Source organism: Penaeus japonicus, unplaced genomic scaffold (assembly GCF_977035675.1).
Source record: "Penaeus japonicus unplaced genomic scaffold, GWHDUDI00000001_assembly GWHDUDI00000015, whole genome shotgun sequence".
In the NCBI taxonomy this organism is placed as follows: Eukaryota; Metazoa; Arthropoda; class Malacostraca; order Decapoda; family Penaeidae; genus Penaeus; species Penaeus japonicus.
In genome coordinates this window covers 36,785,270-36,812,769 of record NW_028234417.1, presented here as the reverse complement: position 1 = coordinate 36,812,769, position 27,500 = coordinate 36,785,270, and the positions used below count along the sequence as shown (strand labels likewise).

Below are 27,500 nucleotides of genomic sequence, written 5' to 3'. Positions count from 1 at the left end.
TTAGAGTGTCAAAAATCTTTTTTATTGACTAACAGTTAGTAATTTCTGTTTGAGTCTTAGAGAATGAAGAAGCATAGCAGCACACAGTTAATATGTTTTACTCTTTTCTCTACTTCTGCATGTAATGATCCTCTCCTGCAGATCGAGCACCTAACAAACGAGTTGGCTCGGATGCGAGAAAACCTGAAGTCTGAGAAGTCAGAAGTCTACAAGTGGAAGGACCTCGTAAAGGAACTCCGATCTCTCCTGGACGGCAAGAATGACGAAATTGAACGGAAGAGAGATGAGGCAAGTGTTCCTTTTTTATCATATAAGGCCCCTAGAGTCTTCTGTGATTGTGAAAATTGATTAGCATTGATAAAAAAAAGGAAACCCTGTAAAATTGATTCTTGAGTAATGGCCTAATGATAAGTTAGTGTATCTTCTTGTCCATCAAAATATTTACCAACCAAGATCTAAATGTGAAAGAGCTTGCGGAGGATGGTGAGTAGCACTGTAAATAATGTGGTGTCGGTGGTGTTGCCAGGTGAAAGAGGCTCCTGAAGGGGAGAGCCCCAACACCCCTTCCCTTGCCCCAGACATTCCCCCCCAAGGCACCACCACCACTGCTGAGCCCCCCATCATCGTGGTACTGTTTGTTTGTTTACTGTTTTGCTGCTTCTCACGGTGTCCACACGGGGGCAAGAGGGTCTTTGAGAGTATTTGCACAAGAATCAGACCTTATTTGGTCGTTTCTTTAACAAAATGTTAGAATTTTAGATGGTGCACAACAACATGTTCTTCTGAGGTTCTGTTTGGGTTTTATAACAATGTTTGTAGATTTATAGACTTGCCAGCTTATGATAATGGTTTCCAGGGAAACAAAGCAGTATAATTTCATTTTGCCAGGAGATAAGACCATGCTGGGAGCTTTTGTGGTAAGAAGTATAATCTTGCTCTTCAAATGAATTTGAAGAAATCTTATAGAGTTTGGATGTTTTGGGGCTTTTGGTGCTCATTGAATTCAACAATATACTAATATACAGAATATAGAACATATAATTATTGGTAATTTGCTTTTCTTTTTTTTCAAACACGTTTAACTCAACTGAGCATAATAAGGGAATAAGCAGCAGACAGTGGACATTATATTTAGATATAAAGGTACTCCAGATTTTGCATGAGCCATTACAATTAAAAGATGAAAAGGAGAGGGTATATATTCAATCTTATTATATTTGTATTACAACTTTTATAAATAGAAAATACAAGCAATGTGCAAGATTGACTAAATTCTAAATCCTGGATCCCTAAATATGTCTAATATCGGTGATTATAAGAATATGACATCCCCTATAACCATCACAACTTGAACTAGGCTTTTATATGAACAAATATTTGTTCAAGGTCGCCTGTAAGAACTTTACAAAAGCCTCATTCAAAGGTCACGTAATTTTCAAACAACAGGTGGACACCTTGCGTGACTCCCTCAAGGAAACACAGAAGGAGCTGGACCACACAGCAGACCGCTTGCACAGGGGGATTGAGGAGAATGAGGCTCTCTGCGGCAGAATACGTGAACTGGAGAGAGATTTGCAGGATCAGGTGAGCTTAAAGGTTTAATCCGAGATGTTCAGGGACTGAGATAACATCCGTCTTGGTAGATTTATAAGTCAAGCTTGAACTTTATCATTGCTTATTACCCAGACTGCTTGATTTGCTTTAGTTGAAGGCCATCCAATAACTTATAGTAACTAGTAGATTGAAATATATCAATGTTTATGGAAATATAAGTACAAAACAGTATAATCATTATCAACATATATGCACATATGTCTTTATGGACTGACCTATTTTCATGGTTCTCTTATAAATGTGTTTCAGGCAAGGAGAGCATCTTCAAGCCTTTCCATATCCAGCAGTCGTGAGAGATTTTCTTCAAGGAAAAACCTTCCACGTATAGAGTCCATCACTGACCTCACAAACTTTGATCTTACTCAAGATCCAGAGGACCTTGATAAGGAACAGTAAGTTTTTATTTTTGTTTTATTTTTTAGCATCTTCTGAACCCTCATTTCACTTTGAAAAGGCATGATAATTATTACTTTCAAACCGAACAGTTCTTATGAAAGTGAATATTAATAGTATTAAACCCTCCCCTATATGTATCATACATGCACACTTATTACTTCTACAAACCAAACATCTCAACATTGAAACTTACTCCAGACCAGTTGCCACTACCAGCCAGCTTTCACTTTGTTTTCTTATTTTGCTTAAGACACTTAGAGTGATTCTGTTCTATTGATGCTGTTCTCTAGGAAGTAATTAAACTGCAGACCCTTTTGTAGACCTATATGCAATTTGTATATAAGTATATGCCACTGGCAGCCCACATGTTAATCCATTCACTATGGAAAATATGATATTATGTCACTGGAATATTTCAGACATGATGGATGATGTCCTGTCGCATTATAAAGATTTGCCTTATATCCACATTGTACATAGTTATGTTTGTACATACACACTTTAGTTACAATTGTAAATGCACATCTTTCTTGACTTTTGTCACCCCTTGAAATAGGGGAGGTGGAAATTGCTCTGAGAGGTTCAGTGTATCCTTGCAGATTGAGAAATCTTTCAAAGGGAAGCTGTGTACACTTGCTATATTGCCAGTGGGAGTGGAATTAGGCAAATATATGCCATCTTGTAAGTGGGTTAAAGCAGATAGTATTTCAACAACCTTTTACAGTGAATCTTTTTGTGGTATGATTTTAAAGACAATCAATTTTCCTTCAGGTTGGTAGATCAGTTCACTGAACTTCGTCTCCGGTTTGAGAAAGCTGTGAACGAGATCAAGGCGCTGAAGAAGGAGATCCGGGATATTCAGAACCAGCACGATGACATTGAGCTGTCGAATCTGAAACTGCGTCAGGACCTGAAGGGAAGTGAAGGTGACTTCAATTCCCAACTGAATCTCATGACGTGCAGGATACAAGATCTGACCAACAAGCTGACTACCTCTGAGAAGCAGGTGTGTTCTTAACCCTATGACAACGGCGCGTCACACTCGTGTGACACAGCCAAACTCCCGATGCTGGGGCGTCATGCCAGTGTGACAATTTCAATGCAATATTGCAATCGCCCGGCATAGGGGTCTTCGCGTAGCGAGTGCCCCGTCAGGAAAGAGTTAAAAGCCTGCCAGGAACTGTTTTTTTCAATACTTTTTTTATCCTTCAATGGCATTTCTCATCTCTCTCATCCATCATTCATGTTATCTTCTTATCAGTGGTGATTCAAAGAGCATTTACTTTTGATTTAACTAATTTGACCCAATTATTCCAGGTTCGCCTCCTAAAGCAGAAGATCAGCCGAGCAGAAAGCCGTGACCGCAGACGGACTCAGAGCCTGAAGGGCCGTGAATCCTTCACTCTCTCAAAGGACATGGAGCTTAAGCTGTCTCAGCTGGAAGCCAAAATTGAGCAGCTGCTCCAGAACGAGGAGGGCAGCTGTTCCCCGGAGGTAAGTCCTTGGCATTTAGAAGGGAAGTGTCACATCCTTCCTCTGTGAATTATAGACTATGCTGATTATTGCATCTCACGCCAAAAGGGGAGAGTTCATGACTATATTTTGCTCTAGGTGGAGGGAGAAGCCAAGGAAGGAAAGGTTGAGACAAAAGATACCAAAGTACCAAAGAGATCAAAGAGTTTTGACGATTCCACCAAGTCATCACGTCTGCGAAGGAAATCTCTGGACAGTCCCGGGAGTTCAGAGGCTATGAAAGCCATTGTGCGCCTCAATGCTTTGGAGTCGAAGGTAAGCTGATTTGTGTATCTGTAAAGTTTGCATGAAGTTTTGCTTGTTAATGTTTAGAGTGATTTTATATACTACGAATGACAGAATCCTAGTAAGAACAAAGAATAGTTTTTAAAAGTCTTTAATTCATAAAAGTCTTTGAATTTCAGTTACCTAATCTGTATCATTAAATTTCATCTTTGAATCTTCTTTTCATGAAATAGAGTTCATTATTTCTTAAGTGTGAAATACATTTAGCTCTTTATTCTACTTATGCTCCAAAACATTGCATAGGTTTCCAACATCACGGGAGAGGTCATCCCAACGCCCTCACATACTCCGAAGAAGGAACCTCGTCCCAGGTCTCCCACACACCCTGTTTCACCACTTAGGTATGCATTGCTGTTCTCATTGCTGGATACAGTCAAATAGGCTTTTATTTTTGTTTTATTCTTATTTTAGTAGTGTGGATGTTTTTGTTGTTGTAAAGAATGCTTGTAGAGCTAGTAATATTCACCGTATTAGTGCATGAAGAGTATTATTAATGTTAAAATCATCTTCTTTAAGTCTTGCACAATAGCAGTGTCTCTATTATTGCTTTCAGATCTCCCATGCGATCGCCTTCAGTCCCTCGCAAAACACTGCGGTCACCCAGAGCAACTCCAGAGAAGACAGTCAAAATAAGTCGATCAGATTCAGAGACCAAATCACTGAGGGAAAAATTAGCAGCTTTAGAGAAAGTCTTGTCTACTTTGCAGATACAAGTGAGTGTCCTCAAAATACTTTTTGTTGATAAAAGTTGTAAAATTGATACATGTTGTAATTATCATGAATAGGTTCCATGTAGTATGTCCATAGTATATGAAGAAATCTTTGTGCTAGTTGAATAATTAAGACTTTTAGATTATTATTTTGTATTCAGACAGACACTCTACAGTGTTCCATGAAGAATCTCACAAATCATTTCATGAATTTATAGTTTCATGTTAGCAATGACATTGGTAGAGTATGACACTAACAAAAGCAAACTTTTCAGCTTGGAGAGTGTGTGGCTTGGGCAGGGTCAGTTGAGTGCATATGCTCATGTGGGGCCCCAGGAATCTCATCTCTTCTGCAGCGATTGAATACTGCCGTTCGGTTGACTCAGCTTCGCCATTCCCCACCTGACCAGGCTCTTACTGACCGGTTGCGCCCGTTGGTGTTACGCTTACAAGATATGCTCAGGGACAAGTTGACAGATCTTAATAATCGTAGAGACCATCTGAAAGTACGTATTTTTAAGCATATTTATAGACGAATTGAAATAGGTAAAATCATAGATATATGTGTTTATGTATGTAAATAGATGGTCAGCTAGATAGATGTATCAGTATTTTTTTCTGAATTTTTCTCTAAATATATTCTGAATGCTTGTGAAAACTGTGTGACTGTAATGTGTATTCCATGTTTGCAGGCAACGGGTAAATGGACCCGTGACATGCAGTTGAAACTGTTTGCAGAGAGACTGGCCTATGAAACTCTGGTGATGACGCAGATTTCGCAGGTGGTACAGGCAGCCCAGAGGCCTCATATGTATGAGGCATCAGTCAAGCTGCAAGACCTGATTGAGGCTCACCGCAAGTTATCGTTCTTGGAGAAGAAACTCACTAATCCAGACTTTGACATGGAGACAATGGCCCCACTTGACTTCTACACCAGCCTACTGGCGGAGAAGCTGGTTGTGCAGGGAGAGATTGCGACGAGCGTTGGACCCCAGTCTGCAGGAGGCAGAGGGACAAGTGCAACCCCTCCAGCTGTCCTTGGTGAGACGTGCCGTGACCTGCAGAGTCGACTCCTGGAGCGTGAAAGGTCATTGGCGAACTTGGTGACGCAGTACAAAGAGGGCAAGCTCCACGAAGTGGCTGTGGTGATGGCCAGGGAGACTGTGACTGGATCAGGTCCTCCTCATGATGACTCAGTGCTACTGGAAGAGGTGCGAATGCGAGAGGTTTGGTCAATGGCACAGGAACTGGTCAACCAGGAGCTGGTGAACATTGAGGCAGCACATTCCCTCATGAGGCTCAGTCACCTCATCTCACCCTCGGAGACATCTCCTGAAGCAGTGACGCAGGCTTCTGCTGCTACGCTTGAACGCTGCCACACAGCAGCTGAAGAGTCGCTGCGGCAGGAGATGGAGGAAGCCGTCTTCACTCTCAGTAATAAGTACGAAGCAGTGCTGGCACAGTACAGAGCAGGTGACACTGCAGTCATTAATTCAGTAACAGCCACCATGGACATGGTACTGTCAGAGTTTGCTGCGGTTGTGGCGCAGAAGGCAGTCATTGATGGTCAGTTAGCAGTTGTACAGAATGACGGAGACACAACCTCATCCACATGTGAGCATCTCAATATCGTGGAGGAAAACCGAGATATGGTGGGATCTGCCAGTGATGTTGTGGCCAGTGAGGCTCACCTCCTCATGTTCCTGGGTGGTTGTGATTCCTCCCTAGAGAGCCTAGTGCAACCTGCACTTGATCAGGCAGAATTTACCTTCCTGATCAACAAAATGTCATCTCAGGGGAACTCTGAACTGACCAAGCTTGTCCTCCAAGCTGCCAGTCAGGTCAGGCCAGAAGCCAGCCCATCCACCCTCAAGTCGCCGCCCACAGACTTTGGGAAGGAAGGCAATAACGAGTTAAGTCCTAGTCTCTCTCAGTCATCGTCGCCCAACAAGATGCCTCCGTCTCCCAAGGCCAAGAGAAAGAGCGAGACGTCACGGAGGTCAAGGAGAGCCTCAGACATCACAGGCATGACAGACGGGTGTCGCCAGTGCGAAGAGCTGCGGCAGGAGGTGGCTAAGCTAAAGAAGAACTTGGACTCGAAACGTGTGAAGGAGCGAGAGGCAGAGTGTAAACAGTGCATTGAGTATCTCAACACTCTCAAGGTTAGTATGGTCAGTTTCTTTTCTATGTCATGAGATGTGGCTTCTCTCTTTCTTTTGCTCTCACTACATGTATCACTTATCTATATGGATATGAAGAGAAACACAAGGAGTATGCTTGCAAGCTCTTATGCACAGGGGCATGTACACACACATACACTCACACATGGACACCTATACCTACACCTGCACTCATGCACATGTACAAGCAAAAGCAAACATAAATTCAAATGCAAATGCAAACACATATTCAAACACACATGCAAACACACTTGCAAACACACATGTAAACACAATTTTACTATTATTCATACTTTGAAGAACCAATAAAGCAAAAATGTAGGTCTTTGGCAGAGTCATGTGCTCCCTTTCTCTTCCTTTCAATATTCTATTAACATTTTGTTCAGTTTATATCTTCCACATACATCATTTTACACATTCATACACTCATACATAAATCATATGCTTGACACATTTATAAAAGCATAATCATTTGAGATTTCCTTTTTGCCATTATGCTATTTCACTCTTTTCAGGCTCTGGAGAAAGACCACAAAATAGCAATGTCGGCTCTCCAGTCCCAGCACGAGGAGGAACTGTCAAGACTACGGGAACAGTCAAGGCATGAACCTCCGACGCGAGACAGCGACGATGAGTTGACGGAACTCAAACGGCGTTTGTGCCTACTGGAGGAGGGGTACGAAGCCCAGATCTCTGCGCTCAAGCAACAGTATGAAGAGTCCATTGGAAGCCAGCCAGACATGTGCGAAGAGAAAGTGAGGCAGAGATACCAAGTAGAAATTGAGCATCTCAGGGTAAGTGTTTGCTGAGCAAGCAATGTAATTATAGTCATGTCTGTAGTCTGTAGTGAAGTATAGTGTGAAATATTTATTATGGAAAACATTTGCAAAGATTTCTCAATTACTATAATTATGTCTTCAGGGTCTGTGTGAGAAGGGTCTAGGAGCCATGGAGAACTCCCACAAGCGCATGTTAGCGGAACTGGAGGAGAAGCACAGGAGGGAGCTGGCAGCATTGCAAGCGGAGAAGGAACAAGCACTGGCTGAGGAGACTCAGGCTACCCTGGCAGCCCTGGATGCCATGAGGAAGGCTCATGAGGCAGAGGTGCAGAGAGAGATCGCCAAGTTTAAGGAGGAGTTCATCAGGAAGATGCAGTCGGGACATGATATCGGTGCCATCCACAAGGAGCACGAAGCAGAGATGGAAGACATTCGACACGAGATCCTGTCTCTCTCGCAGAAGTACTCCATTAAGTGTCTGGAGTCGGCAGCCCTGGAGGAGAAGGTGGACTCGCTCAGCAAGCAGCTTTCTGACTCCAGTAAGCAGGTGCTAGAACTGGAGGCAAGGAACAAGCAACTGAAAGTCCACCTAACAGCACAGGTGTCACAACTGCAGGCAAAGGTAAGTGCACAGAATCACAGACTTTCTTTAAACTGTGCCGGATGTAATTGGTAGTGAAGGTTAGGTTATAAGATAATTAAACCTGGATAGGTTTTTTTCTAATTATAGTATATGTTTGTTTCATTGTCTGTCATTTATCAAAATGTGGATTGATTTCCTGTAAGTTAATTTGTAAGGGTTTGAACATATTTTAACATTTATAAAGTTGACTTGATATCCATGAATGTTTACAGGATGACTCCGGCCGCGACCTGAGCACTCAGCTTCGATTGCGAGAGAGTGAGTTAGCTTTGTGCAATGAGGAGATTGCAAAGCTGACCCAACAACTGCAACAAGCACATTCAGTAAGTGATGGTTGGTGAAGACCAGGCAAAAGTGAGGTGACACCACATACATGAGAGTTAGGATTCTGTTTCTGAAATTTTCAAAATTATTCATCATAACAGATAGTTTTATTTGCAAATAGTGAAAAAAACTGAGTACAATAAAGTGCAAAGACATAGGTGTACCTGGATAGTAATACTCTTTAGGAAAAAAAATATTTAATTACTTCATTAATATCACTTGTAATTAGAGAACATAAAAATGTCTCTACATGATACCATGACTTAATACTATATGAGAAAGATAATTCCTGAAGATGTGGGATATTAGTTTATGCTTCATAGATTCACATTTGTATTTCTTACTTTCATTATCAGTAGTCACCTCATTTAGTATAACTTCTGATCAACTACTGCAAACTTTAGGACCAGGAATGGGACTACATAATGGGACATTTTTTTGACTGGTCCAGTGTGATAGTACAGTTATTGTGGGATAGTTTAATTTTTCCATTAATATCAGGATCAATATCACATTTGATATCATTATCATCAGTAAGATATTTAGTCACATGATATCATGATCTCATTGACTTCTTGGTTTTATTTGGAAATATTTAATTCTATACAGGATTGTCTAGGAAGATACTTTTAACCTTTCTGGGATGGGCATCTTAAGATGTGTGTGGTTTCTATTATTTGCTAGATTTATGGTATGATATGTGAGTCTATATATGATATATTAGCAAAGTGATAGTAATCGCATGATAGGGCATAGCTTTTGAAGAAATTATTAGCCTGTAATTTCAATGAAAGGAAAAATGCAGTATGAAAGTGATCTGAAAGTGATCACAGAGCGTTTAAAGGTTGAAATAGTGTAGGTTCAAGTGTCATCACTTGGGAAACACTTAAAACAGGTTATTTTAAGCCGTTTGTCACCTCACTTTTGCATTAAAGAAATGGTCGTTATTTCACATCTCAGGCATTATAACTTTAAGAACTAGACTGCTAGCTGAATGTTGGTAGTACAGAGTGTGCTTTATACTGGTACATGTGATGTTGAATGTCCTCTAGCCATAGTAACTGTTCCTTGTTTTGTTTAGTGTCTTAGTGACTTGCAGCCATGTTTTCCTTATCATGCTAGCTGTGGAATGGCTCATACCCATGCTGCTTTTTCCAGAAGTTATGTGATAGAATTTATGTTTTTCTCTTTTCATAGAGCCTTTTTTCAGAAATATTGCCTTGTTTAGTCTTTTTTTTTTTCATTAATATCAACTTACCAAAATGTTGCATGTGAGTAGTGATTTTTTAAAATGAATAATTAGGATTACTTGCATGAGTGATGAGTCTGATAGACGTGGTGATCCACCCTGAGAGAGACTAGTGTGCGTTGTGAGAGTCGAGTGAGAGCTTTTACGTAGTGAGTTGACGAGTGTTGCCGCAGCACGAGGCCGACCTGGGAGAGCTATGCCGGCAGCTGGGCCACTTCCTCAAGGCCGAACGACAGTTGAGGACAGATGAAGTAACAGCTCTTAGGGAAAAACTAGAGCATATCATCCTCACAGCCGCCAACATGCAAGGTAATGAGCCCACACTACTACTGCGGCCAGGCATGCTGTGCTGGTCAGCATGGAGAGGGTGGCTGTCAGCAGAACAAGAGTTGTATGCCAGTATGGTATGCATGCACTGGAAAGCAGGAGGAGGAGGATTTTTTCAGTGTATATAAGTGACTTGAGTTGATGGTTGGGTGTCAACATATGATAGACCAAAGGAAAAACCTTCTTTTATTGGGTTCACTATTTTCAAAACTGTATTCACACAAAAATGTATAAAAGCAGATGCAGTCACAAGTTATTTTGTTTTTTTTTGTGCGTGTGAGTGCAGTTTTGAAAGTGGGTTTCAGCATCTCTTCTCCAGCACGTAACTCAAGGATCCAGCATTTGGTTGCGGACTTGATCTCTTTGTTGGTTAGTTAACTGACCCAAGGCTTTTGTTACCCCTATCTCTCCTTGCCTTTCTACCTCATATATTTTACTTGGACATCAGACATTGAATTTGTTTGATCTGCTTGCCCTTTTTTTGCTTGTTAATGTAGTTGCTTGGTCTATGCTACCCATCTTGCTTGTGTAACACAATATTCTGCCATTAACTTGTATTGCATGAATAGTTTTACTATGTGTGCTCTTGATCTGTAGTCAAGAAAATCACTGATACCGAGTGAGAGACTTTTACTTTTTGCTTTGTCATTAACAGTAGACACAGAAATACATTTCCCAAAATTCTTGAAATGAAAGTCATTTTCATATGAAATAATATCTTAACAAAAATATCACCAAACAATTACCCACTGCCTGCATATTTATATATATATATTTTTAATCTTTTAATACAAAAAGAACACACGACCCTCCTTCATAGCTGAATCTCCACAAGTGCTCTTATAACCCAAGATTACCTGAGCTTTCTAACCTTCACAGAGCAGCGCAGTGACACCAATACAGGGAACGACACAGACACAAAGTCTCCATTGCGAAGAGGGGCGAGTTTGAGCTCGGCAAGGGGGAAAGGTAGGAGGAGCCATGTCCAGTGTGATGGAATTTTTGAATGTAGTCTTTAGTACTTGAGAGAGATGCAGATGGAACAGTAAGTCTTCCAGGAATATTAGATGTAAGTTTTTGGAAAGTGCAGTGGAGGCATTGTTAGGTGAATCTGCTTGCAATTTATCAGAAGTGTATGATGTGCGATAGTCTTTTGCCAATAGTTTTCTTAGAAAACCAGTCATCTGCTTCTTCTTGTTTAATTAGTGTAAGGCTGCATATCTCTGTGATAAAGAAATTTAATGAACTGGAACAGAATGTTTCATGGACAAAGTATTCAGATTAGCAACTTCCTCTCTCTTTTTCAAGTGAAATAGAAAACAAATAAATAATTTGATGTAAAACTTCATTTTCTGTTTGCAAATTTTTCAAGAGTCCATATTGTTTTCATCTTGTGGAACTGGGCACACAATTACCGGGAGAATGCAGGGTTGTGGAATGCACTGACCTCTTTAACACATGCTGGCTGTGTTGGAATCAGTAATGATGAGAACAGTTTTTCATGTTGAAAAGAAAATTGAAAGATGCAACAGGAATTTCTTGATCCTCGGTACTATTTGAAGAAGCGAGAAACAAGAAGACATCAGCCCTGAATACTCTAGTATTTTGATTGTATGGTTGAGTCAGCATGCGATTATTGTATAAAAAAGTATATGTAGGAAATTGTTTGGCCTTGATCAGCCAGTATGTTCACTCAAATAAGTCAGGTATTTGTTTATCAGTCTCATATGAGTTCAGGATATACAAACATATGGTTTGAAGTCAAAATTATAAATGGCTGATTTGAAATTCTTAGCCAAATGATAACTTGATGTCCTCCAATGTCTCCTATGTTGTTAGGACCAACACAGACTATTTCATTACAATACATTAAGATGTTGAATAACAGGAAGACCATTTTTCTTTTGCTGAATGACCAACTTGTGCAGGGATTGCTAGAAACATAGGATGTGACATTTCATATGGTGTGTGTGTGTGTGTGTGTGTGTGTGTGTGTGTGTGTGTGTGTGTGTGTGTGTGTGTGTGTGTGTGTGTGTGTGTGTGTGTGTGTGTGTGTGTTTATTTGTTTGCTTGTTTGTGTTTGTTTGTTTGTTTATAGATTATTATCTCTTTCTTTTTTTAATAAGAGCAAACATCTAATTCCCCAATGCTATTCTTGTTCATAGTTCACAATAAGAATGAAGTGAGTGCTTTGCCATTACCTGCAGACTGTTTTTCCCATAGTGCTTTTAAATACAGCAGAAAGGGCACGGACTTCTTCCCTTCCATACTTTTTTCTCGTAATTATCAGTTCTAGGGAGTGGTTGGGGGAAACTGCAGTCGTCAACTCAATGTTGTTATTACATTTGAGCTATGTTTTAGAAACTGAATTAATATTTTGGCATTTTTTAAAACTAAGCTTTTGTGCATTTATGTGATGTGAAATGAAATTTTGGTATTTTTCCTGCTTGCGTGAAGAGGCAAGACCATATCAAGCTTTTAGAGTATCAGAAAGAAAGAACTGAGTAAAGATTCATCTTACAAATTGGAGAATCATCATAATGAGTACTTCATTTAGTGAACTTTGCTTAATTATACTTGATTTATAAATAATTTTCCTGTTTTGTCTTTTGCTATTGAAACTGCTAATTTTGATACACTAATGGTCTCCTCATTCTTCCAGAATTAATGCGTTCTCCCAGTTGCCCTCGTCTGTCTGGCTTCTCGTCTTTTTTAGCGGTTGGCCCCTCTCTGGGGGGAACGGGGCCACCAGCACAGACCATGGCAGACCTTCCCTCCCCCCTAGCAGGGATGGTTGCTTCTCGGAAGAAGGTGTTCGAGACCTCCAAAGCGTTCACGGAAAATATATAGAGGGAGAGACTGCTGCTGGTGTAAATAATGATGGAGATGAAAGCATTGCTTTAGAGTCAGTCATGGAGGAAGAACATGAAGAAAATGCTGAAGTGGAATGTAAATTTGAAGGTGAGGACGATGATGTAGTCTGCCAGGAAGCGCAGAACTCTGGAGTAGTACAAAAGATGGTTCGGAAGTTCAGTCATCGAGGAATGAAACAAATGCCGCTTCTAGTGCGGCGAAACACTGTTGCTCGGTGTACTAATGTTGCAAATGATGTTAGAGTTGGCAAATCAAGCACCTTGCGACAGAACAGTCAGGTTATATGGGACGACGATGTTACTGGTGCTGATGCTGCCACAGACCATGAATTTTCATCTCTCATGAAAAGAGTAAGTGATATTAAACTGGAAGGGAGACTTCCAAAGGAGGACGCCCTTCAAGGGGAGAGTTCATCACTGAGCCGTGGATCAGCATCAAGAATGTCCTTGCCTTCAGGAGCTCTGAAATCATATATGCGCAGTACAAAGGCATCTGTGATGAAGACAAGAGAGGGCAGTCCACCTTGTGCTGTGGAAACCAACAAGAACCAGCCAGCAAGTAGAGGCTCACAAAATTCACAAGCCTCGACAGGTGACAGCAAAAGACTGAGTTCATCTAAGGGTAAAACTCACACTCCTCCCCCAGAAGGTACCGACGGTTTGCCACGGAGGAAAGGAGTGGTCGTCAAGCCAAATATACCGCCAGTCTTGTTGAAGGGAATAAACAGAATGCAAAAACCTGCATCCTCATCACAGGCAACAGATAACTGCAGTGAAGGTCGAAGCACAGTGCCTACCACCGTCAGCACAGAGAAGGAAAACTTGAGCATTTGCAGCAAGACTGAGAGCAAGGAAAAGAGTCAGGAAGTGGCAGCATCTCTACCCCACCATCTCTTGAGTGGCCAGTGCCAGGATAACTGCAGTCAGTGTTCACTTGTTGACTTGTGGTTCACAATATGGCATGTTGAATTTCACAAGAAATAAACTTTAAGCAAAGTATATACTTCAGAGATTTAGTCTATAGACAACAGCAATTATTTTTTTCATATTCTAACATACTTAATTTTCACCGGCCTATCGATATCATTGTTTTTAGTGCATAGCAAGAGCTGTGATTGACACTGTAGTCATTCTAATATACCGTCAGCCAATAGGAACGCTTGAATTATGAACTAACTACAAGCCATTACAGTGAGGATGGAGCCGAAGTTGATTACCCATATTCCCCTTTGCTATGAACAAATAAAGAGCATATTATTATAACCATAAAGTGGGGATTAGGAGATTGTCCCTAGAAATGTACTTGCATTGTTGCATTTGTTGTATTACTGTAAATGTACTACAAAAGATATTAATTAAAATTATTTACATATCTCTGATCTCTGTTGGTCTTGAGTTTGCTGTATGGTTTGTGTGGAGTCTGTCCAGGTTGAAGTATTTATTGTAGTGCTATTTATTTGGCTGTTGGCCAAGTTTCATCAAAACATTTGCAGGGAATGAAATATAATATTAGACATTTTTTTGTCTTTATTTCTACATTTTGTCCTTATGACTAATGGGTTTTTTGTGTATATTGTTAAAAGTCTCAATCATGCTTACTAATGACTAGTAACCTTGCAATTGTACATGTTCTGTACAGCTATTTGGTAGTTTTATGAAAGGTTTATCAATGAACAAAATGTCTATATATTTTAAATATATAAATAAAAGAACATTGGTCTTTCTCTCATACCTTATTGTGCATTTCATAAAACAATACTTATTATATCAGGAGTGATACATGAAACACGATTATTCTTCAACGTTTATTTCACATGTACAGACGTTAGATACAGAAGATTCAATAGCACTAAAAGATGTGAACATCAGAAGGGCACAGTTACATACAGCAAGGCTGAGAAATTGGTTATAGAGAGGTCTACCGGAGTGAGACCAGAGGTAAGCAAGCTAACTCACATTTGTCACTCAGGTGACTACAACAGACACATAAAATTAGATACATCACTAAAAACCTTGTCAGGGATTATACATTCAAGTCTGTTGATATTCACTGTGTAAACAGAATGCTGGATGTGAGAACATCTCACTCTGGAGCTACAGATCACACCTCAAAAATGACTGAAATAATTTCTTTTACATCTAATTTAATTACTTAATATGATAAATCTTTAAAATCTCCATTAAGGAATCAAGTGCCAACCTATTTGTACATTAAATAATTTTAAGAATGTCTTTACTGGGAGGGATGCCTTGCCAAAATGCTGAGGTTAACTTGCTAAGTTCAGATTCTCCTACTTATTACAGCTGGAAAATGTATCTCCAAGGACTACAGATTATGAAGGAAAAATACAGCTTTGTAATATAAACTATCCATCTAGCATTTTCATAGTGGAGAAGTCATCAACGAAGTAAACCATAAGCACTAAAAGGGTTGCAGATGAAGGGTATTTGTAATGCTCACAATTCTAAGAAGTAAAGAAGAAGTTTTAATCAAAAAAGTATCAAAATCAAGTTGTAAGTCGTCAATCAATCTGGGTCTCTATACAAAAATAAAAGTGAAAGTAGACTTGAAACTTGCAAACAATATAATGTACAGAACTCCACAACACTTACATCATCACTTGCTTTTCATGACCTAACAGAACCATGACATCATTTGTTCTTATCCGCACGCGAACGAACTCCCTACGTAGGAAACACGAACCCAAAAGTCGGTAGTCCATCAAGACTTGTAAACAATTCACAATAAACAGCTGCCAAAAATTAGCAATCTAATCTAGTGTCTGACAACGTCAAACTCAATAGATATGTTCTCTTAATGCCGAGGTTACCAACGAAAGTGAGACAGAAACTGGATCCTCTTGGGGCCTCCCTTGCATCTCCTCCGGCCATTTTATTCATTCTGGGTAAAAAAGAGTGACACAGAACTGCACTATAATTTACCTTATCATACAAAACTGAATGTCAACATGACAGCCCCTTGTGGCTGGATTAAAAAAGGAAAGACTTACAGGTCAACCATGCTATGGTCACAAACTCCATCTTCATAACCAACTTGCTAGGCTAGAGCACATCTAAATTTAGTCTATTTACAATGACACTTATATTAATTGGTTTCTTCAAAATAAATAGATACAAAAGAATAGATTATGTACAACCAAACTCTAAAGGCAGTTATGATATTATGAGTTCTTTTGAAATCAAACTTTATATCGAGGCGTAATGCATTACTTTATTATGTGTATTGTTCATGTTCTTTTTTTTTCATAATCAAAATGCTTTCTGACAAAAATATTGACATTTCTCTCAGACACGATTTAGTAAATCCATATATGGCATCTAAACGAATTGAACATGTAATCAACATGCATTAACATTGGTAATAATTAATGTATAGCATTAAGTAAAACTGGAATGAATATCAATAACATTACTTAAGAATATTCCATCACTCCTTGTTCTTAACACTTAAACATGTGCCCAAAAATATCAAATCTCTAGAAAATAGGGTAGGTACTTTTATTCTTGCTCAGCAGACAAACTCTCTAGCAATATGCAACAACTGCCTAACAGAATTAAATGAGTCTGTAACTGCAGTTGTCCGCAGTCAAGCCAGTATCACAAGTGACAGCATGAATTGGTCCATCTTTCAAAATAAGACTCAATATAAATCTCAGGTTAAATATATAAAGTTTCATTAATACTCTTCTTATTTCACAGAATCTCATTGACAGCCTGAATGTAAACAACTGCAAGTTACAGTGCAATAGACTATAAAACGGTCCAGTCAAACCATGACATATAAATGACTATGGTGACCCTAGAGCAAGATTTATAACTGAAGACCTTTCTTCATACCTCAAAAATATTTAAAAAAGGCAAATATTTCCAACTTCAACACAACTTTCAAGTCCATCACTCAACATCAGAGACACATAAAACATCACAATAGTACATAGACAACAATTGGCTGACTTTTCAAAGACACTAGGATTTGAGAATAACACACTGATGCTTTTGCCCCACTTTGGCTGACAAGTCCACTTCTCTTGGATGATATTAAGATAGTTGTACATCATTATTGCATTACCTGCAGTGCTCTTCAGTCTCATCACACTGGCAAGATGAACTGCAGACTAATCGTAATTTTTTCTCAATGAACACTACAAGAAAGCTGCAGAAATCTACATGTCACTATTATCTTCATACTGGCTGAGCTCTGACAGGATGTACGGCTGGCTGCAGATAACAGTTTATGACATACTATATTTGCAACATTTCCTCAAGCTAAGGACTTGAGAGCATTACATGAGAGGCATCGTAGCGGGCAATGAGGAGCAGGCAAAGTTCTCTCTGGTATGCAGATACTGAGTCGTGAATAGACTGACAAACCTCATTTCAAGTATGGTAAAAGCATAGACCTGCTGCTCATGTTTGACTTGTTCAGCATCAGTTGAAATTATCATCACATATTTTTTGATAACAGTATCTTAATGACAAGTATAATACATTTTTTGTTGATTGGTGGGAGAGAGATCAGCTCTTCTCCTGCTTCGGTAATGCCTTGGCAAGCTCAGTTTCCTAAACACAAAATAGGCAATCTAAACTTGGTCAGTGCATTACGAACCAATGGGAGAAGTTATGACCTTGTTAAATATCTGGATATCTTGGTTGGTGACACTTGATTGTGGTAATTGTGGTAGTTATAACACCTGGAATATCCACACAAAGTTTAATGAAAGATGAATCCTATCTTTCACGTGCTCTGCCTAGACCCTTCGGTATGTCATGATTCGTCTTTGGCTTAATATACTTAAAAGACAATGTCTACACTACGTATCCCCAAACTTTTCAATCAGAATCTTTTAATCTCTAAAATCTGTCTAGCAATTTAACAATGTCAATGTAAAACTAATATAACAGACTTATCTATATAAATCATTGCAATGAACTGACCAGACCTGTCAATAGTACCTGAAGAATACATGGAATGTCCTTTGACTTCTTCAACATATAACAATTGCACACCTTCCTTGAAAAGAAATATGACTAGGCTTGCAACGTTACAATTCACAAGACATTTTAACCGCCCTTTGAATCCTAACTCCGTCTTTCTTGTTACTGACAGCTGGGAGCTGGGATGAAAGCTCTTACCAAGTATTCAGTCCTTTAGTCACTTACGGGTAACATCTACAAGTGCTGTACATTTTAACGTCCTTTGGGAAATCTTACAGATGTGTGTAATTCTTCTTCTTCTTCACTTCATCAAAATACTTCAAATTAAAAGTAAATAAATAGACATACATATCGCACTCATGTACAAATGCATACCCATGTACACATGAGCATACGTGTGCACACATGCTCGTACCCGCACACATGCACACGCCCATGCACACACACATGCGCGCACTATACAGGCACACAAAAAATGAATGGGAAGTGTGAATATATTTCCTAAATACTTTCCTTTAATTAAGGGTATTTATCCTGATCACCTAAGTGTTTCCATGCTCATCTTATTGCCTAAATGGAGTGTAATTTTACTGCTTTAACTGCTTGAAATGAAGTACTGCCTATTCATCACCCTCAACATGAAGGTAACGTGTCAGTACGTCCCAGAACAACAATAACCTGTCGTAAACACCTAAGTTTCCAACCTCAAGATTCTATGTACCAAAGGGTCTAGGCAGAATCCTACGCTTAGCAGCCTTGGCCAGCAGCTTAGGGAAGAGGGACCACCACGTTCACGTAACTGACGGGGAATAAGCCGGTCTTTCCGTTGACGGTTCCTTCGAACCAATTCTCGTCGATCCGCTGAGTGAGAGTGATAGTGTCGCCCTCCTGTGGGAAAAAAAGGAGAAAATATTAAACTATTTGTAATTTCATTATGTGAAGTTGGTCAACATAATTCTATTCTATAAGACATGATGCACAGTCATATAAAAGACACTAGAGAGAGGAGGGGGAGAGAGAGAGAGGGAGGGAGAGGGAGAGGCAGAGAGAGTGGGGGGGAGGGAGGGAGAGAGAAAAGAAAACTGGAGGAGGAAGAGAGAGAGAGAGAGAGAGAGAGAGAGAGAGAGAGAGAGAGAGAGAGAGAGAGAGAGAGAGAGAGAGAGAGAGAGAGAGAGAGAGAGAGAGAGAGAGAGAGAGAAAGAGAGAGAGAAAAGAGAGAGAGAGAGGAAAGGGAAGAGAGAAGAGAGAGAGAGAGAGAGAAAGAGAGAGAAAAAAAAGAGAGAGAAAGAGAGAGAAAAGAGAGAGAGAGAGAGAGAAGAGAGAGAGAGAGAGAGAGAGAGAGAGAGAGAGAGAGAAGGAAAAGAGAGAGAGAGAGAGAGAAGAGAGAGAGAGAGAGAGAGAGAGAGAGAGAGAGAGAGAGAGAGAGAGAGAGAGAGAGAGAGAGAGAGAGAGAGAAAACTAGAGGAGGAAGCCTTTTTACAATCTATGCAAGGAATGAAGGAAGTTCTATGGGACCTGATACCACTTCCAGACATGAGAGGTTCCTACCATTCCAGTTGAGTCTTGACTACCATCTCATACCCATTCTTTTTCTCCCTCCTCATTCCTCTTTCCCCTACTCCCCAAGTTACTTTCTCCCCCCTCTCATACCACAAAATCAAATATCCCATCTTAATGAGACCGTCGCATACTCACGTTGAATCCGAGCTCGCCCGGATTTTCGGGTTCGAAGTCATAAAGAGCCTGGGCCGAAGGGTTCTGCATCATGGGTGACCTAGCGGGGCTCTTCATGGGAGAGGGCAATGGCGATGCTGGAACACAGAACTCGACATGAATCAAACACTAACTTGTGTCGTTGAATGGAAACCACGAAATCTAGAAACTTCTCTAGGAACTAGACACTTTTTTTTTTTTTTTGTCATTTTATACTATGGAGGTCTCACCATGCGCCATTCTACCATTCAGACACAAACACCAAAAACAGAAGACTAGATTTCTCTCCATCTCTTTTTTTGATAATATCCATTACATTGTCAAAAAGTACAAACATGGATCATTTTTCATGCTTAAAAAACCTGACCTCTCTCTTCTTTATTCTTTTTAACGTTCTTCACCATCATATCTGATTCCAAACATACTCTCCTAGTGAAGGGAGACCTATGATCAAAAATAACTTCCAAAAAAACTTTTACACCAACAATCTAGAAAAATCAGGCCTAGGTATAATAAACAGTAAAGTGTACACAACCATTTCCAAGAAAGACATCACAAAACAGCTATGTAACTGGGGCAAAAATGATTCTTCTAGGTTCTGCTGATCAAATAGTGCATTTTCCATGAAGGAAAGACTAAAATGCACTACACAACAAGCTTGGGTACTACACAGTTAAGACAATACCTGTGGTACCAGTAGGGAGGTTACCTGCATCTGGTAAGCAGAAACAATATGAAAATCTTAATACATGGTATATATATGTAATATACACACAGTAACCTTGTACATTTATAAATAGTCTCACATTATAAGATCATTATAAGAGAAGGTAATATATATACTCCAAAGATAATGAAGATGGAAGAGATATCAAATCAACCAAAATAATTATCCAAACATTCCTTCACCCTCACCTACACCCAAACAAGCACCTGCACAGGAACAAACACAAACGCAGACTCTCAAACACACTCACACACATACACAGACATACAACATGGTGATACCAAAGATAGTATGCATAATTCCCCCCTATAAATGTCGTACGGCCTTTTGCATAACATGTATCTTGAAGACTATTACCGACATATGGGAATACCAATAGAGTAATTTAATCTACATGAAAAAACTCAGTTTATTTTGTACATCATTACCCACCTTGGACTTTAAATCTATTTACACACAAGACGGATGCAAGGCAGTTTAGTGAGCGCGGATACACAATGGTAGGATGGATTAGATGTTGAGAATGGCAGGAAAGTGGTGAAGCGTTTTCAAAGCATCTAGACACTACCTCACGCTAATGGACTGGGTGCAACTCAAGAGAACAATCACATCTCCCAAGCTGCTACTCTAGGTGCTGATAGGCTACACTACAATGTACACGATATATATTTCACACAGCAAATGCTGCAATGCAGAAGGCCCCATGCAGTGTATAGCAACCCCCTAAACCTATGTAAAAGGTGGATGACCATGGAGAAATGGCATAGTGGCAGGAACTGTGAGGAATCTCATGAACTTACACCTTCGACTGCCTTTCACACAAGGATGGATTGTTTTCTAAATACATGGAGGATGAGCCACGTGAAATGTGGTAGTGAGTTTTTCTAGTCTGTGCCGATAATGCGCCCCATGATAAGCATGCAGTGCAAATAGTACGAGTAACAACACACACCCATCTATCTAGTCATGGGAAGTGCAGGTTGATCCCTGTTCAATTGTAAGTGACATCACACTGATGTGAATGTTGTTAGTCTGGAAACCTACGAAGGTGCAGATAGTGTGTATCAAGGAGTTAGACAGACAAGCATTAATTGCTATGGTGGTATTAGAGTGCACAGGGGTGAGAGATGTTTACCATTGGTGGAGCGTGGAGGGCCTCCAGGGGGGAAGAGAGGGTCCCAGTTGGGCTGGCCAGAGCTCATGGGGGAAGGCAGAGGGGACGAGCCTGTACGCACGCAACCAAAAACCCACACGTGTCAGTGAAACCGTATCCCAAAAACGTCCACATAATGAGACAGATAATCCCACAATACCAGATGTGTGAAACCAAGTGTCCTAGAACACATGCACAGTGGGCGAACCTTCCCAGAACACATTTCCTGAGAACAGTGTCCTAGAACATCTACTACACAGTGAGTAAGGTATCCCAGGACACCTAAACTGCTCTGATGGCTCTAGTAGCACTAAACATTTTATATTATAAAGGACTTATACTAATAAAGCTTATGTTTACTAAAGAAAAAGAAGAAAAAACGTCTTGTACTCCTAAAATCTACATATTCATAAAATGACTGCATATTCTTAATACATACACAGATCACTGGCTAGCATGATGAGCACTTGCTCGAAGACCTCCGAAGACCAATCATGGCATGGAAAAAGTGTGAACTTCATCTCCCAAAAAGGAATAGCTCTTTATCTCTTCACTCATTACATAGTAGTTTATATATTACTGTTGATGAATAGCACTAGAGCATATTATACAGATATAGAAGAGTTAAACATGCCATCTTCATAACACCAGACATTTGGGATGTTTTTAAACAATTTTTACAAACCCTGCACATTTGGAAACAATGCTTCCTAAAGCCAAGCAATGAAAACCTCATTGTAAATGATTCTTCCTAAAACTTCAGTATCCTTTTACTTGCACATTATCAGAAACAAAAATGTGTAATATTACTTGATTTATACATCTACATGACTATCCCAAACTTGCTTGAGTAATCTAATAATTCCCTGCATTGCTTTCCATGCTTGTGGCCTCTATTTCCAATGCTAATCTAACCTGCTCTCCATCCCAAAGTCCCCAAACACAGCTTTATATCTGACCTCTCTAAACGAGCATTAAACTAGCTGGCTTGGACCAGTAAATGGGACCAGTTAAAAGGGACCCCAAACCACTTGTCACACCAATGAAAGGGAGGCTCTCTGCTATGACAGGAACAGAAAACATTCGGGGCGAAAAATATACAGGTATGATAGGGAAGAGCTTACCAGTAAACTACAATACAGGTGTTGATGAGGGCTCAAACCAACACACTACAAAGGAGTGGTCTAGTTAGTTCAATCCAGGTGTGTATGGTACTACAACCTCTCTGAGGTGAGACAGCCACAGCAACGACAACTAGAGGTGATGCCTTCAGATGAGTCTCGAGACCACATCCACAAGTCGAGACCGAGGGACTTAAGTTATCAATCGTCAATGTCAAAAAGTCTGATGATGGCACAGGGTGACCCTGAGCCATGTCAATGAGCGCAAGCAGTCAGCATGCAGCGGCGGCAGGGCATACACTGCTTGGGTGAGTGTCTACAGGACCATCAGGCTCCAGCACTCATTGACACTTGGCAACATGGCATGTATCCTGAGAGACTATCTTTAACCCTGCATGGATTATGTATCCAAAATAGTATCAAGAGTATATCATGTCGATGGTTGATAATCAAAATAAATTAATGGAACGAATGCTGATCTTAAGAACAAAATGATCTGCTTTCCTCAGTATTAAAAGAAAATCAGTTTACAAATACAAAAGATGCATGGATATGATAAGAAATCATAAATATTTGTTACTCATGTAGCAATGTACTATCCAGCATTTCAAAACTGATTATGGATAGCTCAAGAAAATATTTACTGGACTCTAAGGCTTCATCTTGATACCATTTTCATGTCTACAGTATAATCACATGTCAAAAGAAATGTGTAATGCAGTCTGGGACATGTTTTCATGCATCAACTAATCATCTAATAAACTGCACACACAAGTTACTCCCTCAGCAGCAGAACCCACGGTATCAATACACAAGACCCGAGATACATTCATCATCTGAGGTTCATCATCCACACTGGGAGATATTTTCACTTCAGAGAGCAGTGATGCATCAATATCTGGGTATGAAGATGCCCTTGCTGAGGAACTCCAACCCTATGATGACACATACATACACAGGACTCCCATACATACGTAGTAAAGAGGGCGGGCACCCACTGTAGGCAGGACATCAGAACCTGGGGGGTACCCACACTATGGGGGGGGGCAAACATCCACATTAGGGGGACACCCACACCAGGGGACATCTACACCAGAGGAACAAACACACTGACTGACACCCCGACCCAACACCTTTCATTATGCATAGGAAATTTCTGATATCATGTTTGAGAGGCATGTATTTGTTTGCTGAAGAGAGGTGACAGAGAGGATCTGATGGACAATGAAAATCTTGGTAACAGATTTAGAGAGAATTAGAAATGCCCAATAATGATACATCGAGAGCCAACACAGTCCATTCTGTTGGTCAGCACCTAAAAGGTTCATTAATATACACAATGAAGAGTGGCTGAAGTCTACAGAAACAGGAAGCTGAAAGAGAGTATTTTAGATGGCAGTACTATACATCTGCAAACAAAGAACTAACACAAGTAAGTGCTGTCAAGTGTCCACAAAAAAAGAAAATGAAAAGATATTAAATGCAAACAATAGACGGAATAAACTTCAAGAAAGTACAAAGTTCTTGACACAAATTTGCAAAATACTGCAGTACATTCACACAAATAAGTAAAAAAAGTTAAAAAGAGATCAAATTAGCAGTTATTCCCATTACAACTTTATGGTGACTCTGACACTCTAACATCAACACATAAACCTATTAGATGCATAACAATATGCTTAGGGTACATGACAATAACTGGTAACTGATAACTGATGGAATATGCAAGGCTTGGATCCATTTATACATGTCTCAGTAAAATGGGTACTGACTGATCAGCTAATAGTATCCATTATTTAAGACAATAACAAAATATGGAGGGGAAGCTATTGAAAACTGTTCAAAACTTGGATGCCTTAGCTCTCCTCTGCAGCCTAATGTGAGTTCTCATATTCAAGGCCAGAAATCCAAAGTCTAATTTAAGTAACTCAGCCTACTCACACTCGCATAGAGGGAGCCACTGAACTCGACTTTAATTTGACCAAAGTCAGGATGAAAGTCTTTATTACTTGATCCTTGAGAGAAATATTTATACCAAAAATGTGATAAAGTTCTTCATTACAGGCACTTTGAAGATGAACCGACTTTGGAGGGGGATATGCGTACGCAATTTCACACAGATCTTTCATTGCAACACATACAAAAAATTTATGAAATATCTGAACACAAACACAATCAAGCAAACACTCACAAATACACTCACACACAAAATATACTTCAGCATTCATAACGCAACTGAAACAAAAATCAATAAGAAAAGTCATGTCAATATTTTCCTTAAACATAATTGGTAACACTATACAATGTTATACCAAGCATAATTCTTTTCCCTTCTCTTCTTCATGTCCCTAATTCCTCGTCATACCCATCACCATGAGAAAACCCGCTGTGCTCTAAGTCTTATAACAGTGTCCAATGAAAAGACCTTTATTTCAGCAATGTGGTCTTTGATTGAGCGACTATTCCAAATGAAGTGAGGTCTCCACGGTTGTAGTTACAAGTGGATTATAACCATAGAGTGACTGGATGCTTTTTCTCCCGGGAGATGGGTCTTCCCACTGGGACTACGTAGAAACCTATGTCTGCCATTCCATCTACATAAATCATCCAAGAACATGGTATTTTTTTCAATTCACTGTCTAATAAGTTCTAGCTTAATGATGGTTCAGATTGAAATAAGTTATCGGAACTCAAATTCTGAAGTTAATTATTAGAAAGTGTTGGTGGCTGATGACAGAAATGATTTTTTCAAAGATTTTCCTCTAACTTGAGATTCTGTTACATAAAGCTTTTACATTCTATCCTCAGGTATCCCATAGAAAAAGGGCAAATGGAGTAATGGTCTAGATTTTTACGCCATTCGATTACAGACTCCATGAGAACAGAGTTTATCAACTACTTGCTTATTTCTGCCCACCTAAAATCTAATTGTAAGAATCAGTCAAATAAAAGAGATATCAAGTACCTGCAAAAGATCACAAGTCTTATCACAGTCTGGTAACTACAATATATAAGATCTACAAGTATACTATGGAATTATTCTCCTTGCAATGTGATTCAACTTACTGCAAAATTACTGCAACAACCATCATCAATAGGGCAAAGACACTGGATTTTCCTTATATCAACAATAAGTTTCTGATCAGGGTCCATGATCACTCGTCAAAGTCAACAGTTCAGTTAAATAAGCAGTATTCATATACACATACCTTTCCCTGTCCAGTGAGCAGGACATCATCATTTGAAGTAATCAATAAAATTTTGTAAAACATGAATGCTTGTAATAGACTAAAAATACTTTACTTTGATGTGTGTCAAAATTGTCTCGACCCTAAAATGATATAACAAGCATGAATTCGTAACTTCAATGGCTATTTTTCCTGAAAAATTAATTGTTGAAAAGATTAATGTTACACAAAATACAGTTATAGAACAAGTCTTATAATAGGTCATGATAATTGCTGAACACATACCTGCTGGTAGACACCAAAATTGGTTTCTAATTAGTATTACAACTACAACCACACACAAATACTTAGAAATATTACAACTTAGATATTAGTAAGTTTACCAGAACATCCACATAACAGTGCTTCATTCAATATTCATGCAACAGTGTTCAGTATCTACGAGAACTACAACAATTGGGGAAGTATAGTGAACATCACTCAGAAAATCATCACTTCACAACTAACATCGGTGACATATCCAACGAAAATTAAAAGCAGGAATGGTATGATCAAAAACATAAAAAGATTATGGGGTAAGAGATAGTACGAGTGAAGGTTTTAACAAGAGCTGTCATACTTTAAACAAACTATAACTCAAAGTTGGTGTGACGTAAAGAGTCAGAAGAAAGGTGCCTATGACACTACGTGTGTGTGAACTTGCAACAACAGGCTGAGGTTGGTGATCAGTGCTTTTCGGAATTCAGAAGCTTACACAAATACTCTGTAAAGTGCAGGTTGCAACACTTAATGTTTCGATATCAATGCACAGGGCTCACATTTGTCTTTTAATGTTCAGTCGATTCATTTCATTCGCGAACATAACAACTACTCCACAGGGTAACGTGCCACACTCTTTCGCCTAAACTCATCATTTGCAGCAGCAAGTCCAGTAGGCGACTTGAGAATCGTTCAATGAGATATAACAGTAAGATATATATGAAGAATAAATGAAAACAGTATCACAACAAATGATACATCAATGTGTGAGTGTCATGTATCTGGACAGTGAGGAAGACTTCAGAGAGCAATTCATTTTCAGGTTTTGCTACACTCAGGCTGCGGTGCTTATGTTGCCAGGTCTAGACACAGCATCAAACACAGGCCTCAATATGCTGCTCAAGGTATGAGTTTGTATAGGACACTATCAATATCATATCATATTTTTTGTAATCATACCCTTAGGAAAAGTAAGAGTTAGAATGGCAGAACTGTATTCAATACAGATAGACATTGATAAAACTCCATGTCCCTTTCATGATGATCAAACAAATACTTTGAGTGAAACGCATTAACCCGATAACGACGGGGCGATTTTGGCTCGGATTTGTCTAAATGCCGGGTATCATAAACTCTTCAGACTATTCGCCCGCTCTAGCTGTACCGGCCATACAAAAAGCCATGACGTGATGTCACGTTACATGTGGTAAGTGCTGCCACCACATGACATGCTATCACGCCACCCGGAGTTAACGGGTTAATGGACATATAACTGGTGATGAGCACAGTAAATGTTTAAAATCCTCCACAGCATGGATAGTTGTGTTAATCTATAGAAGATAACTATTGTTTGCAAAGGAATTCCCTCCTGAGTGTGGTGGCTCCATGGTCTTCTCATTTCTACTTGCAGATTACTAAGATATATCTTAACCAATGGTAGTGTTAGAGGAGAGAACTTTTGAGACTTGAA

At 39.5% G+C, this 27,500-nt stretch overlaps 2 protein-coding genes across 40 annotated transcripts in view; one reads left to right on the top strand and one right to left on the bottom strand.

The window, feature by feature from the left end:
- Positions 1 to 14,625, top strand: part of osp (myosin phosphatase Rho interacting protein outspread) — a 99,995-nt gene extending 85,370 nt beyond the window's left edge. For 28 of the 33 annotated variants that reach the window (XM_086544891.1, XM_086544893.1, XM_086544892.1 and 25 more), the window contains 16 exons: positions 142 to 288; positions 1,447 to 1,584; positions 1,864 to 2,006; positions 2,782 to 3,016; positions 3,328 to 3,504; positions 3,622 to 3,798; positions 4,072 to 4,169; positions 4,382 to 4,541; positions 4,814 to 5,044; positions 5,231 to 6,700; positions 7,234 to 7,512; positions 7,640 to 8,119; positions 8,353 to 8,463; positions 9,887 to 10,022; positions 10,920 to 11,009; positions 12,703 to 14,625. In XM_086544891.1, coding sequence (XP_086401017.1) covers positions 142 to 288; positions 1,447 to 1,584; positions 1,864 to 2,006; positions 2,782 to 3,016; positions 3,328 to 3,504; positions 3,622 to 3,798; positions 4,072 to 4,169; positions 4,382 to 4,541; positions 4,814 to 5,044; positions 5,231 to 6,700; positions 7,234 to 7,512; positions 7,640 to 8,119; positions 8,353 to 8,463; positions 9,887 to 10,022; positions 10,920 to 11,009; positions 12,703 to 12,890 — 4,260 coding nt within the window. In that variant the 3' untranslated portion in view covers positions 12,891 to 14,625. The remainder of the gene's footprint in view (positions 1 to 141; positions 289 to 1,446; positions 1,585 to 1,863; positions 2,007 to 2,781; positions 3,017 to 3,327; positions 3,505 to 3,621; positions 3,799 to 4,071; positions 4,170 to 4,381; positions 4,542 to 4,813; positions 5,045 to 5,230; positions 6,701 to 7,233; positions 7,513 to 7,639; positions 8,120 to 8,352; positions 8,464 to 9,886; positions 10,023 to 10,919; positions 11,010 to 12,702) is intronic. The other 5 variants (XM_086544898.1, XM_086544894.1, XM_086544877.1 and 2 more) reach the window with 3 other exon arrangements.
- Positions 14,626 to 14,704: 79 nt separating this feature from the next.
- EndoA (SH3 domain containing GRB2 like, endophilin-A) overlaps positions 14,705 to 27,500 on the bottom strand; it is a 40,671-nt gene continuing 27,875 nt past the window's right edge. For 4 of the 7 annotated variants that reach the window (XM_043006481.2, XM_043006484.2, XM_086544899.1 and 1 more), the window contains 3 exons: positions 21,445 to 21,534; positions 19,565 to 19,680; positions 14,705 to 18,757 (listed from right to left, as the gene is read on the bottom strand). In XM_043006481.2, coding sequence (XP_042862415.1) covers positions 18,638 to 18,757; positions 19,565 to 19,680; positions 21,445 to 21,534 — 326 coding nt within the window. In that variant the 3' untranslated portion in view covers positions 14,705 to 18,637. The remainder of the gene's footprint in view (positions 18,758 to 19,564; positions 19,681 to 21,444; positions 21,535 to 27,500) is intronic. The other 3 variants (XM_043006487.2, XM_043006488.2, XM_086544902.1) reach the window with 1 other exon arrangement.